This window comes from Phocoena sinus, chromosome 9 (assembly GCF_008692025.1).
Source record: "Phocoena sinus isolate mPhoSin1 chromosome 9, mPhoSin1.pri, whole genome shotgun sequence".
In the NCBI taxonomy this organism is placed as follows: Eukaryota; Metazoa; Chordata; class Mammalia; order Artiodactyla; family Phocoenidae; genus Phocoena; species Phocoena sinus.
In genome coordinates this window covers 5334151-5348952 of record NC_045771.1, presented here as the reverse complement: position 1 = coordinate 5348952, position 14802 = coordinate 5334151, and the positions used below count along the sequence as shown (strand labels likewise).

Genomic DNA, 14802 nt, shown 5'->3' with positions numbered 1-14802 from the left:
GAGTGGTTTCATTCAAGAAGCAAGATTTTAAATTTCTGTGGTCAGTTTATCACATTTTCTTGTGTGGTTTATGTTTTTTATGTTTTATCTAAGAAATCTTTGCCTACCTCAAGTTCACAAATACCTCCTTCTATCGTTTTTTTTTATAGAAATTTAAAAATTTTAGGTTTTACATTAACTCCGTTTTGAATTAATTTCTGTGATGCTGTGAGGTAAGGATCATAGTTCATTTTTCCAGATGGATCCAACACCATTTGTTGAAAAACTTTCCTTTTGCCATCTTGGTCCCTTTATCAAAAATCAATTGGCCAGGGCTTCCCTGGTGGCACACTGGTTAAGAATCCGCCTGCCAATGCAGGGGACATACATTCGAACCCTGGTCCGGGAAGATCCCACATGCTGCGGAGCAATTAAGCCGTGAGCCACAACTACTGCGCCTGCGTGCCACAACTACTGAAGCCCGTGTGCCTAGAGCCCATGCTCCGCAAAAAGAGAAGCCACCGCAATGAGAAGTCCGCGCACCGCAACCAAGAGTAGCCCCCGCTCACCCCAACTAGAGAAAGCCCACGCACAGCAAAAAAGACCCAATGCAGCCTAAAATAAATAAATTTATTTTTAAAAAATCAATTGGCCATTTTTGTTGGATCTGCTTCTGAACTCTATTCTCATTCTTTTTAGAAATTGTTTTGGTTACTCTAGGTCTTTTGCTTGTCCATATATATTTTAGAAACAGCTTGTCAATTTCTACAAAAAAGCCTGCTGGTATTTTGAATGGAATTGCATTGAGTCTATAGATCAGTCTGGGGAGAATTAATATCTTAATAATATTGCTTTACCTGCATCCCACATATTTTAATTTTCATTTTTTAATTTTCATTTTCATTCCATTCTATGTATTTTTATATTCCCTTTGAGACTTTCTTCTTGGATTATTTGGAAATCGATTGTTTAATTTCCAAGTGTTTTGAATAATTTTCTGTCTTTCTATAATTGACATCCAGTTTGATTCCGCTGTAGTCACAAAATATACGCTATGATTTCGATTCTTTTAGAGTTTTTTTGAGGTTTGTTTTATGATCCAGGATATGGCCTATCTTGGTGAATGCTCCGTGGATACTTTGAAAAAAAATGTGTATTCCAGTATCGTTAGGGGAAGTGTTTTATGTATATGTAATCTCAGTCATATCTGGTTGGTTGATTGTATTGTTCAATTCTTATGTGTCCTTGCTGAGTTGTTAGCTAGTAGTTCTGACAACTGCTAAGAGTGGGTGTTGAAGAGCCCAATTATAATCGTGGGTCTGTCTGTTTCTCCTTTCAACCCTATGCGTTTTTGTTTCATGTATTTTGAGACTGTTTTTTGGTATGTTTCTATTTAGGATCATCATATATTACTGGTAGGCTGATCTTTTATCAGTATATACTGTCTCTCTTTGTCTCTAGTAATTTTCTTTGTTCTAAAGTCTATTTTATTTGATATTAATGTAGTTAGTCCTGCTTTTAAAATTATTTGCAAGATATATCTTTTTCTATCCTTTTACTTTCAATCCACCTACATCACATTGAGGGGAGTTTCTTGTAGACAGCATATTGTTCGAACATTTTTATTTTTGCGGTACGCGGGCCCTCACTGTTGTGGCCTCTCTGGTTGCGGAGCACAGGCTCTGGACACGCAGGCTCAGCGGCCATGGCTCACGGGCGCAGCCGCTCCGCGGCACGTGGGATCCTCCCGGACCGGGGCACGAACCCGTGTCCCCTGCATCGGCAGGCGGACTCTCAACCACTGCACCACCAGGGAAGCCCAGAACATATTTTTTAATGCACTCTGACAATCTATGTCTTTAACTGATATATTTAGATCATTTGCATTTAATATAATTATTCATGTGTTAAGGTTTAAGTCAGCCATTTTATTATTTTTTTGTTTGCTTCTTCCATTTGTCATTCTTGTGTTCTCTTTTCTTACCTTATTGTGAGTTACCTGAACATGTTTCAGAATCCCATCTTGATTTACTTCCAGTATTCTTTTTCTTTGCGATACGCGGGCCTCTCACCGCCGTGGCCTCTCCCGTTGCGGAGCACAGGCTCCGGACGCGCAGGCTCAGCGGCCATGGCTCACGGGCCCAGCCGCTCCACGGCATGTGGGATCTTCCCGGACCGGGGCACGAACCCGTGTCCCCTGCATCGGCAGGCGGACTCTTAACCACTGCGCCACCAGGGAAGCCCTCCAGTGTTCTCTTAATGTATTGCTTTGTGTAGCTCTGTTCGTGGTTGCTCTAGGTATTAACATGATACATATGTAACTCACTGACGTCTCCTTGAATCAATGTTTTGCCACTTCCAGTAAAGCGTAAAAAGCAAAGTCCATTAGCATCCTCCATTTTAAAATGCGATCGTCTTCAGCATTTCCTCCGTGTACATGGAGCATCACATCAGATGGTGTTGTAGTGTCTGCTCCAATCACTGAATGAGACTTAAGAAACCCATGAGCACAGGCTAGTATATTTTTTACCCTTTTGGATGTTCTTTTTTTCTTTTCTGAGGTTGCAACCCTTCATCTGCTATGATTTTCCTTTTTTGTTTACAGAACTTTCTTTTTCGATTCTTTGAGGGTGGGTTTGCTCGTCACAAATTCTTAGTGTTTCTTCATCTGAACGTATCTTTATTTTTCTCGTGATTCCCGAAGGATATTTTTGCTGACCTAGGCTTCGCTGATGATAGTTCTTTCTGTTCAGCACTGGAAAATGTTTTCTCACTTCCTTCTGTCTTCCATGATTCAGACGAGAAATCCCCAGTCATTCAGATCTTTCCTCTGTGAGTGCCTCCTTTCCGTCTGCAGCTTTTGAGAGTTTTCTTTTGTCTGGAGTTTTCAGAAGCTTAATTATGATGTGGCATGGATTTCTTTGGTGTAGCCTACTTGGGAGTTTCCTCAGCCTCTTGAAGCTGTAGATGTCCATCTTTCACCAAATTCGTGAACTTTTCTACTATTATTTTTTAAGAGTACTTTTTCATTCCTCACTCTCCTATCCTTCTGAGACTCCACTAATATGAATATTAGCTCTTTTGTTGTTAGCTCACAGGTCCCTGAGACTCTCTTCATTTTTTTTTTTAGTCTATTTTCTCCATTGCTCAGAGTAGGTGGATTCTGTTATCAATATTCTACTTAATATTAAGCCCATCTAGCGAGTTTTTATTAGATTATTTTTACTTCTATAATTTCCATTTGGTTCTTTTTTATAACTTCTATTTCTTTACAGAGATTTCCCCTTTTTCTGTTTCTGAGCATTTTTATGATGGCTGCTTTAGGATCTGAGATCATTCTGACCTCTGATTCATCTTGGTATTGACATCTGTCAATTGTCTTTTCCTATTCAATTTGAGATCTCTCTGGTTCTTTGTACGACAAAAGATTTTTGATTGTATCCTGGGCATTTTGGACATTATGAAACTCTGGGTCCCGTTTAAGCTTCTTTGTTAGGCCGACCTCTGTTAAGATGCAGCACAAGGGCCAGGTGGGTGGGTGTGTTTGCTTCCTGCTGGGCCTGCCGACTCCACCCTGGCAACCGTGGAGAGTGGGCACTGCCACGCTGTGGATGGTGGAGGGGACGTTCAGCAGCCCCGGTGGGAAAATTGGGCGCTGACTTGCATGACATTGTTGTCTCTGAGTTCAGCTCCCCGGTGGGCCTCCCTGATGCCAGGGTCAGGAGATGGGGTAAGCAGAGTATCCACTATCCTGCTTTGCACAACCTGTTGCCATTGAGGGTGGAGGTTCAGCTCTCCCCAGACCCCCATGGATATGAGGGGCAGTGGGTACATGGCGCAGTGACTAGCCTCACCTTGCACCACCTCGTTAAGCCTTGTTGCTGCCAGGTGGGGCTGGAGGCTCAGCACGCCACTGACAAGACACTACCTTAGGGAGAACCAGAGCACCACCTGCTTCTACCAGGCAGGCTTCTGGAAGACCAGCTCCCTGCTCAGCCTACCCACACCAGACAGACAGGTAATCAGAACACTGCCTTCTTCTGCCAGGAAGGGGGATGGAAGGCTAGGTTATGCTCAGGGAAGAGGAGCACGGCCCCTTGTTTCCTTGGAGTAGAGGTGGATGCACTCCTTGCTCTCCCCACTGGAGCCAACAGGGGGCGGTGTGGTTCTCCCGTTGGTGCTTGACTGGACTAGAGTGGGTGCTCCCAGAGGGTTTCTGTGGTTAGTTGTCCTTTTTCCTGGCCCGGTGGCTGGAGGAACAGGCTTATCCTGGCGCTTGTTTTGTCTGTGCCCATTAGTGGTTCCACCTGCAGCCTTCGACAGCCCCCTGTCTGGGATTTACGGGAGGCAACAAAGAAATCAGGAGCCCACCGTGTCCTTGCCCCTGTCCTGAGGCTCCCAGGCAACCTGCCTCCTTACACTCGCCTTTCAGAGCCAAGGAGTTTTTAGGTGTAAGAAAGAGGACCGAGGGGAAATGGGGTCACTTTTTGATGGGAATCCTCTTTATATCCAGCATAGAATTTATACCAGTTTTGGAAAACACTCTTTGGGCATTGGAAAAGAAAGATTATTCTCTCAAACAGAGTTTTGGGAGAGGGGCTTCAGCTCCCATTCTCCCACCTTCCCTAAATCCCGCAATTAATATAATTTCACACGACAGTTGCAAATCATGATGGGACCAAGGAGGCTGAGCACTTCCTTCTCTGGAGAAACTGAATGACTCTAGAGTAGCTTGTTGTTCATACTTTGCTAAGGAATCTGCTTTGATTTCTGTGAATACTTTGATTTTAACCTTGTCATCTGGGAGTCGTTTCGGTTCCAGGAAAACGACTCTGACATGTTATAAAAGGAGTGAATTCAGGATATAGTTGTTATTGTCCTTTATCAACGTGATAGTAGTAAACCTATACTTATGTGACTAATACCTTTTCTTGCAGGTAAGGATTTTAACTATTCGGACCCAGAACTTATTCGTGGATATTTAAAATACGGATTTAATTCCATTATCAGTAAAAACTTGGGCAACTACAGAGATGTGCCAGACACCAGGAATAAAATGTATGTTCCTCCAGATATTTTTTTTTACATATTACATAGTTTCAGATATACAACATAATGATTTGATATTTGTATATGTTGCAAAATGATCATCACAGTAAGTCTAGTTAACATCGGTCCCTATACATAGATATCAAAATATTTTTTTCTTGTGATGAGAACTTTTAAGATCTTTCTTAGTAACTTTCAAATATGCAATACAGTATTATTAACTACAGTCACCATGCTATCCATTACATCCCTGTGACATTTATTTTATAACTGGAAGTTTGTACCTTTTGACCTCCTTCACCCGTTTCACCCACTCCCTGCCTCTGGTGACCACCAATCTGTTCTCTGTATCTTGAGCTTGTTTTTTTTTTTGCGGGGGGGGGGGGGCGGATTGTGTTTTGTTTGCTTGAGATTCTGCATGTAAGTGAGAGCGTGTGGTATTTGTCTTTCTCTGACTTGTTTCACTAGCATAATTCTCTCAAGATCCGTTCATGTTATTGCAAATGGCAAGATTTCCTCCTTTTTTATGGTTGAATTATATATATAGATATAGATGTAGATATATAACATATAGTATAGCTATATAGATATATATTACCTTTTCTTTATTCATCCACCCATGGACACTTAGGTTGCTCCCGTGTCTTGGCTTGTAAATAATGCTGTAATGAACATGGGGGTGCATGTATCTTGTTGAGTTAGTGCTTTTGTTTTCTTCAGGTAAATACCCAGAATTGGAATTGCTGGATCATATGGCGGTTCTATTTTTAATTTTTTGAGGAACTTCCATACTGGTTTTCCATAATGGCTGCACCAATTTACATTCCTACCAGAGGCACACAAGGGTTCCCTTTTCTCCACATCCTCACCAACTCTTGTTACTTCTTGTCTTTTTGATAAGAGCCATTCAAACAGGTGTGAATTGATAGCTTATTGTGGTTTTGATTTGCGTTTCCCTGATGATTAGTGATGCTGAGCATCTTTTCATGTGCCTGTTGCCCATCTGTACGTCTTCTTTGGAAAAAAATGTCTATTCAGATCCTCTGCCCATTTTTTAATCAGATTGGTTTGTTTTTTTCAATATTGAGTTGTATGAGTTCTTTACATATGTTAGGTATTAACCCCTTATCAGATATACGATTTGCAAATATTTTCTCCCGTTCAATAGGTTGCCTTTTCATTTTGTTGAAGGTTTCCTTTGCTGTGCAGAAGCTTTATAGTTTGATGTAGTCCCACTTATTTATTTTTGCTTTTGTTGCCTTTGCTTTTGGTGTCAGATCCAAATAAATCAAGACTGATGTTAGGGAGCTTACTGCCTATCTTTTCTTCCAGTAGCTTTATGGTTTTAGGTCTTATATTCAGTTAATTCATTTCTAGTTAAGTTGAGGGTATGGTGTGAGACAGAGGTCCAGTTTCATTCTTTTGCATGCAGCTGTGCAGTTTTTCCAACACCATTTATTAAAGAGACTGTTCTTTCCCCATTGTATATTCTTGGCTCCTGTGTCATAAATTAATTGACCATATATGTGTGGGTGTATTTCTGGGCTTTCTACTCTGCTCCATTAATCTATGTGTCTTTTTATGCCAGTGCCATACTGTTTTTATTACAATAGCTTTGTAATATAGTTTGAAATCGGGGAGCATGAATCCTCCAGCTTTGTTCTTCTTTCTCAAGATTGCTTTGGCTATTTGGGGTCTTTTGTAATTCCACACAGATTCTAGGATTGTTTGTTCTATTTCTGTGAAAAATGCCATTGTAATTTTGATGGGGATTGCATCGAACCTATAGATTGCTTTAGGATATATTGACTTTTTTTTTTTTTGCGGTACGCAGGGCTCTCACTGTTGTGGCCTCTCCCGTTGTGGAGCACAGGCTCCGGACGCGCAGGCTCAGCAGCCATGGCCCACGGGCTCAGCCGCTCTGCGGCATTTGGGATCCTCCTGGACTGGGGCACGAACCCGCGTCCCCTGCATCGGCAGACGGACTCTCAACCACTGCGCCACCAGGGAAGCCCTCCATTTCAGCTTTGCCTTACTTTAAAATTCATATTATTATTTTCACTGAACTAGAGAAATACTTGATACAAATCTTTGAAGAATAGATTTTTTGTTGATTGGTTTTCCAATTACATTTATTTCTCAACTTTTAAATTTTGAAATAATTTCAGACTTACAAAATTGTTGCAAAAATATTTCATAGAGTTCCTGCCTAGCATTTTCTTAGATTTCCCAAATGTTAACATCGTCCATACCCTCAGAACCAGAAAAATAAACAAAACCAGCAAATTAACAATACAATACCATTAGCGAATGTACAGACGGTATTAAAGTTTTTACACTTAACCCACTAGTGTCCTCTCTCTGGAAGGATCTAACCCAGGACTACAGACTGTGTGCAGGGTTCCTGCCCCCTGAGTTTCCTTTCATCTGAAACTGTTCCTAAGTCTTTATCTTCCACGACTGTGACAGTTGTAGAGATCTAACCAGTTATTTTGTAGAATGCTCCTCAATTTGAGTTTGATGTTTCCTTGTGATCAAATCCGGGTCATGCATTTTTGACAGGAATACCATGGAAGGAATATCATATGCTTCTCAGCACATTGTATTAAAAGGCACACGATGTCTCTTTGTCCCATTACTGGTGAAGTGACTTGTGGTGAAGTTAATTTGATCACTTGATTAAAACGACTGTCAGATTTTCTGCACAGTAAAATTACCATTTATCCTCTTGTAATTAATAAAGGTGCAGATTTCTGTTAAATGTTAATTGTGAAAAACCTGGAAAATATAAAAAATCATAAAAGGGGAAAGTAAAAACACACATGATCCTAGGGATTTTTCTTCTGTCTTAATGCATAGGGTGTCACCTAACTATTTTCTCCCCACTTGACACAGAGAGATCATCACTGTCAGGATGTTAGTATATATCCTTCCAGAATTTATAGACACATACACATATTTATAAGTAGACAGTAAGCATACAATATAATCATATCGTTTTTATGAAAATGGGCTTTACTTTTTATATTCTATAATGTGTTTTTTTTAACTTAACAACGTATCGTGGAGAACTTTTTCAAAGCATCACACATAAAATTTGCCTCATTCATTTTAACAGTTGAGAGCAGTTATCCATTGTATAAATATACAGTTTCCCCATTAATAGAAATCCTGGTTGTTTTTAATCTTTCAACTTTTCAAAAATGATGTAATAAACACTCTTGTACACATATTTTTATGCCCTCATGGTAGTATATATGGAGTGAAGATTTCTGGAATGAGATTGCTCAGCCATAGGCTCATTTTTCTTCTCTAGAATTTTATATAAATCAAATTTACGCAGCCTAATTATTTTGAAATTTAGCCATGTTGTCGCAAGGAGTTCCTTTTTATTGCCGAGTAGTGCTCTACTGTACGGATGTACTACAATTTGTTTATCCATTCATCTGTTGATAGGACAGATTGTTTCCGGTTTTTGTCTATTACAAATAAAGTTGGTATGAATATTCTTAAGACAAGTTTTGCATAACAGATGTTCTTTTTTCTCTTACGTAAATATTTTGCAAGTGGAATGGCTAGATCTTAGGGTGTATGTTTAATTTTTAAAGAAACTGCCATTTTCCTAAAGTAGTTGTACTATCTTACATTCCCATCAGCAATGAATGAGATTTCCAATTCCTCCACATCTTTGCCAACACTTGGTATGGCCAGTATTTTGAATTTTAGCCATTCTAATAGGTGTGTAGTCAGATCTCATTGTGGTTTAATTGGCGTTTTCGTGATGTCTAATGATGTTGAGATCTATTTATGTGTTTATTTGCTATCTGTGTGTCTTTTTTATTGAAGTTAAATTGTGCCCATTTTAAAATTGGATTGTTTTCTTATTATTGAGTTTTGAGAATTTTTTAGTATATTTTGGTATAAGATCTTTATCATATTGATGATTACATGTATTTTTTCCTAGTCTATGGCTTGTTTTTTTCATTCTCTTAACAGTGCCTTTGGAAAAGCAGAAGTTTTTAATTTTGATGGAGTTCAATTGTTTAATTTTATTCTTTTGTTTTTTTGCGGTACGCGGGCCTCTCACTGCCGTGGCCTCTCCCGTTGGAGAGCACAAGCTCTGGACCCGCAGGCTCAGCAGCCATGGCTCACGGGCCCAGCCGCTCCGTGCCATGTGGGATCTTCCCAGACCAGGGCACAAACCCGTGTCCCCTGCATCGGCAGGCAGACTCTCAACCACTGCGCCACCAGGGAAGCCCTATTTTTTTTTTTTTTTTTTTTTTTGCGATACGCGGGCCTCTCACTGTTGTGACCTCTCCCGTTGCGGAGCACAGGCTGCAGATGCACAGGCTCAGCGGCCATGGCTCACGGGCCCAGCCGCTCCGCGGCACGTGGGATCCTCCCGGACCGGGGCACGAACCCGTGTCCCCTGCATCGGCAGGCGGACTCTCAACCACTGCACCACCAGGGAAGACCCCTATTCTATTTTTTAATTTACTTTTACCTAGCCCAAGATCACAAAGATTTCTCTATTGGATTTTCTATGTAGATGGGCATGACCTATGCACTTTTACTTCTTCCTTTCTAGTCTGCGTGCTTTTCTTTTTCTTATTGCACTGGCTAAAACCTCTAATACAATGTTGAACAGAAGAGGTGAAATTGGGCAGCCTTGCTGTGCTCTTGCTCTTAACACTCAGCTTTTCATCAGTGAGTAGGATGTTATCTTTAGGTTTTTCATAGATGTTCTTTTTCAGGTTTAGGAAGTTCCCTTCTATTCCTAGTTTGCTGAGAATTGTTTCACCAGGCGGCTGTTGAATTGTGTCACATCCTTTTCTGTGTATTGAGATGTGTGTATCTTTAGTTTGTGAAGATGGTAAATTATGTTGATTTTCTAATGTTAAACAGAGGTTATATTTATGGGCTATTCCCCACTTGGTCATGATGCGTTATCCTTTTTATATATTATTGAATTTGATTTGCTGAAATTTTGTTTGGAATTTTATATCAGTGTTCGTGAGGGCTATGAATTTGTATTTGTCCTGACTGTCCTTGTCTGGTTTTGTTATAGAGTAATGTTGGCCTTGTAGAATGAATTGTGAATTATTCTTTTAGGATTTAATTTTTTTTATTTTTGGCTTCGTTGGGTCTTCGTTGCTGCACGTGGGCTTTCTCTAGTTGTGGTGAGCAGGGGCTACTCTTCGTTGCGGTGCGCAGGCTTCTCATTGCCGTGGCTTCTTTTGTTGCGGAGCACGGACTCTAGGTGCGTGGGCTTCAGTAGTTGCGGCCCACGGGCTCAGTAGTTGTGGCTCACGGGCTCTAGAGCACAGGCTCGGTAGTTGTGGCATACGGGCTTAGTTGCTCTGCGGCATGTGGGATCTTCCCGGACCAGGGCTCGAGCCCACGTCCCCTGCATTGGCAGGCGGATTCTCAACCACTGCGCCACCAGGGAAGCCCCTATCAATTAATTTTAGAGAAACCCATACACATCAGGCTTCTCTTAGGGGTGTAACCACGTGTGACGTGGTTTCAGCCTCCTTCGATATCATTGTCCTGTTCCTCCGAAGGGACTCAGTTTATAGTTTTCTGAAAATGACATACCCAGGACTGAATGTGATCCTAGAGATTGAGCCTGAGTTCACCCTGGACCACCGTCTCTCTCTAGTTGGGGGCATCCTCTCTGTCTCTGTGTCTCATCTACTTGCTCTTTGGTCACACAGTGATCCTACTGGAATGCAAGCCTTTTAATCCTATCTGTTTCTGTGAGGCGACATTTTCCCACCTGACATTTTAGGTCACGTGCAGCCCACAGCACTCGCCCCCTTTTCCCATCCTCTCAGGTCTTTTCTTGGTTCTGTCATCTCATATTCTCATTCCTTGAAGCACGAGTCCATTTCCACCCGGTAAGTATGCCTTCTATATCTTCATCTACTCTTGGATAAAAATGTTAACCAGCACAAGGTCTTCTTCTTTCATGGTGACATCAATCCATAAATATCCTGAAAGTCTGTCCAGGATCCCTGCGGGGCTGCCTGCCCAGCACGTCCTTCCCTGGGGTTTCCTACCCACTGCCCCCTTTTCACACGGCGGCAGTGCATAGAGTGACTTTCTACTTTGACCCCACTATCTGGCCATGATGGGTACCTAAGCCAGACTGAGCCAGTGAATCCTGTCCTGTGAATTTTGGGGAAGGGGGAAGTCTTAGCAGTTTCTCCTTGGATGCTGGACTGTAGGACATGCTGACGTCAGCCGCATTTCCCACTCTATGGGGTAAAGGAGGGAAAATAAGACAGGTTGCAGAGAGAGAATAAGAGTCATGTAATGAGCCTTGTAGAATACTGACTGCAAGGCACTGACCTGAGCATTTTACATGTATTAATTCATTGAAACTTCACAGCCTATGAGGTAGGTTGATGTAGTTATTGTTATCATTATAATTATTCCCAGATGTAAAGACAAGAGCAGAAATGGAGCATGTCCAGGTGGCTTTCAAGCCTCTGGTTAGAATTGCTCTTGGAGGCTCCAGGTTCCTGCCTGTTGGCTAGGTCCTGTGGGACATTTGGGTCCTTCTACAGTGAATCTCTTTCTTACGCTTAAGCTAGTGCCAGTGGGTTTGTCATTTACTACCAAAATATTTCAAAATACAACCAAATAATATAGCAATCCAAACAATACTTAACAGCTAAAAATTAATATTACTAGAATTCAGGGTCTATTCTTCTCTCAAGTGCACAAAAAAATAGTAAAACATTTTTTGTCAAAGCCTTGGAAGAAATCTAATTACACCATATCCGTTACATTTCTTTGTTGCAATAGACTACACAAATGTAAGAACAACACATAGGTTTTCTTTGAAGATAGAACAGTAAAGTTAATTTGAACCTTTCAGTGCGTATAAGCTTATTAATTCATTCTTATGATAGAAACTAAAATATAGGAATAATTTGTGTTAATACTATGTTCAAAACAGAACTAATATTATCAAAGCAGAGTCTCAGGGAAAAGCAATTATTACTGGCATTAAGAAGGGAGGAATGATTTAGAAAATATTAGAACAACATAAGAAGTTTAAAGAAATTTTTGTGTCTTACGTTTTGTATTTTAAATGTACTGTCACCTTATTATCATAATCATTGATTAAAGGAATAAAGAGGAAAAAATACGAATAAGGAAAGGTGTTTGAATGAGTCCTCAAAACATCTAAGGCTTTTAGATGAATCATTTTTTTCCTCTTGCTTGTGCCTGCAGGTGTCATAAAAAACGGTACCCATCGAACCTACCTACTGCCAGCATTGTCATTTGTTTCCACAATGAAGAATTTAATGCCTTGCTTCGGACAGTGTCCAGTGTCATGACTCTCACTCCACGGCATATCCTTGAAGAAATCATTTTGGTAGATGACATGAGTGAATTGGGTAAGACAGGACGCTAATCATCTATCTAATCTACTTTGAAGGCAGCGCTATCTCTGGTACTTGAGTTATTTTATACAAAGAACATTTTTCAGTGGGTTTTGAGGCAGGCACTTCGGTGCACTCATGGCGATGTGAGAGCTGGTCCCTGTCCTTATGGAGTTGGGCTAATGGAATGGTTAGTGCTTCCATGAGACAAATGTAGGGGCAAGCTGGTCTTTAGAGGTCATCCATGACGTTCAAGAAATGATATCTAGCAAACTATTACATATAGGATAGATAAACAACAAGGTCCTACTGTACAGCACAGAAAACTATGTTCAATATCCTGTGATAAACCATAATGGAAAAGAATATGTATACGTATAACTGAATCACTTTGCTGTACAGTAGAAATTAACACAACAGTGTAAATCAACTATACTTCAATAAAGTAAATTTCTTTTTAAAGTGCTATCTGAACTGAGGTCTGAAGGCTGAGTTGGGCTTATATCGATGGAAAGGAAGGAAAAAGTATTTTAGGCAGAGGAAATGGCATTATAAAGGCCCAGAGGCAAGAGAAAACATAGCGAGTTTGGAATAGTTCTGTATTTGATGTAGATTATGTATGAGTATAGTGTTAGGAGGGAGGGGGTAGGCCTGAAACCAGAAACGTAAAAAGGCAGCCCCTCTTGAAGGCATTGTTTGAATTTTATTTGGAGAAAATGGAGAACGATTCCAAGGCTTAATGCAGGGAAATGACACCATCCACGTACTTTACATGAAAGAATTCTAATCATGCCAACTACACTTAATGGCTTATTCCGCCATGTTCACTGGTTTTAAAGAACTATGACACTAGAACAAAATCTGATTAACTCCATTTAGCATTTGAGATTAGCTGTCTATTTTACAACTTAGTTACAAACCTCAGGCAAGCCAAGAGGGCCCAGATTAAGGATAAGCTCTTTGAAGTCTGCAGGTTCCCTGTGAGGTGCATTTCTCATGGAAGCAATGTATCTGTATTGGATAAGTTTTCTACCTAACAGTTTACCTAATCCACCGTGAATCTGACCCACTATGGGCCGGGACAGAAAAAGAGGAGGAGAAACAGGAGGAAGAGGAACAGGCAGAGGAAGGAAAGAAGGTGTCCCGGGAGGTTCACCTCGGAGAAATAACTAGATGCGTCAACTCAGAAGTGAAAGGGAACTCAAGCTAATGTCAGCTACGTTTAGGAGTTCCACTCATTGGCCAGGCACTATCACGTATGACATTATTTGTGTGAGAGCCACGCAGATCAGAGGGGTCCAGTACTGTTTATTTCTGGTCTTGTGCCTAGGAGGGGATGTGGAGGGACGGCCGGCTTCCTTATCTGACCGGTACCCTGAGCAGCACATCTGGCCACGTGTGGGGCAGGAAGGCCCCAGTAAAGCCATGAGCAGGGAGCCGGGTGGGATCTTTGCTGGACTGTGGAGTTCTAACTTCTCACCCAGAAGGACAAGGATCCTGCCATGGAGATGCAATTCCAGGATGACCAGGGAGCCTCCCACAGCCTTTCAGATCTATGCCAGGAGTTCAGAGACATACTTGGTGGCTTCCTCAGATGTTCTTTAGGCATTAGAGGACTCACTGCTGATGGCTGAGGGATGGTTGGACTGCTGGACCGGACACTCTGCTTCTCCTCCTGGATCCACGGTCACCTGGTTGGTGGTCATTTCACCCACCCCACCAAGGAGCTTAGTCTTGGACGCACACAGAACCTCAAACAGGAAATGGGGTGTTCTCTGTCCTGATGAAGCTCAGGATTGATGTACCCCTGCTTTAATCCACAGCGATTTCATGTGGGCTCTAGGAGAACTTTCTTCAACTGTAGCTAGTCTTTTCTAGCTCATAGCAGGTGGTACTGCTGATGGAGTTCCTCGGCTTGGGATAACAGGGGTCAGAGGCCCAGACACCTGCCCCCATTGAGTTAGTTACATGAGAGGCATGTCCAGAGCTGACCTGCTACTGTCCACCTTTCTCATAGTCCTGGTACCTCTCGACTACAAGCCAACGACATGACCATCTTCTGAAGGACCCGAACCCTCCACTTCATGGCAGCAGTGACCACTGCCAGAACGGCCTCATTTACTCCTAGGTCTGCCACACAGAGTTCCTCTGGGTCCCGGATGTTGGGAGGGGTTTGCAGACATCTGAGCTGAGACGCTGCCCCTGCCCTGCAAGCAAAGCTGTGTGGCCTGCAGTCTGCCTCTGAGCAGGGCCCTGGCACTCTCCTTAAAGACAAGGAAAGAGATCCCTCCTTCTGATGAGACTACAGTGACCTGCTTCTGTTGCGCCCCAGCCTCCTGATCCAGATTCCTAGGACTTAGGAGTTTAAACCTCTGAG

The 14802-nt window shown here is 41.8% G+C and overlaps 1 protein-coding gene across 1 annotated transcript in view; it reads left to right on the top strand.

The window, feature by feature from the left end:
* The window catches only part of GALNTL5 (polypeptide N-acetylgalactosaminyltransferase like 5), an 85071-nt gene that overhangs the window by 18786 nt on the left and 51483 nt on the right, over positions 1-14802 (top strand). Inside the window, exons 4-5 of the mRNA XM_032642163.1 lie at positions 4917-5037; positions 12274-12440. Of these exons, the coding sequence (XP_032498054.1) occupies positions 4917-5037; positions 12274-12440 (288 nt within the window). The remainder of the gene's footprint in view (positions 1-4916; positions 5038-12273; positions 12441-14802) is intronic.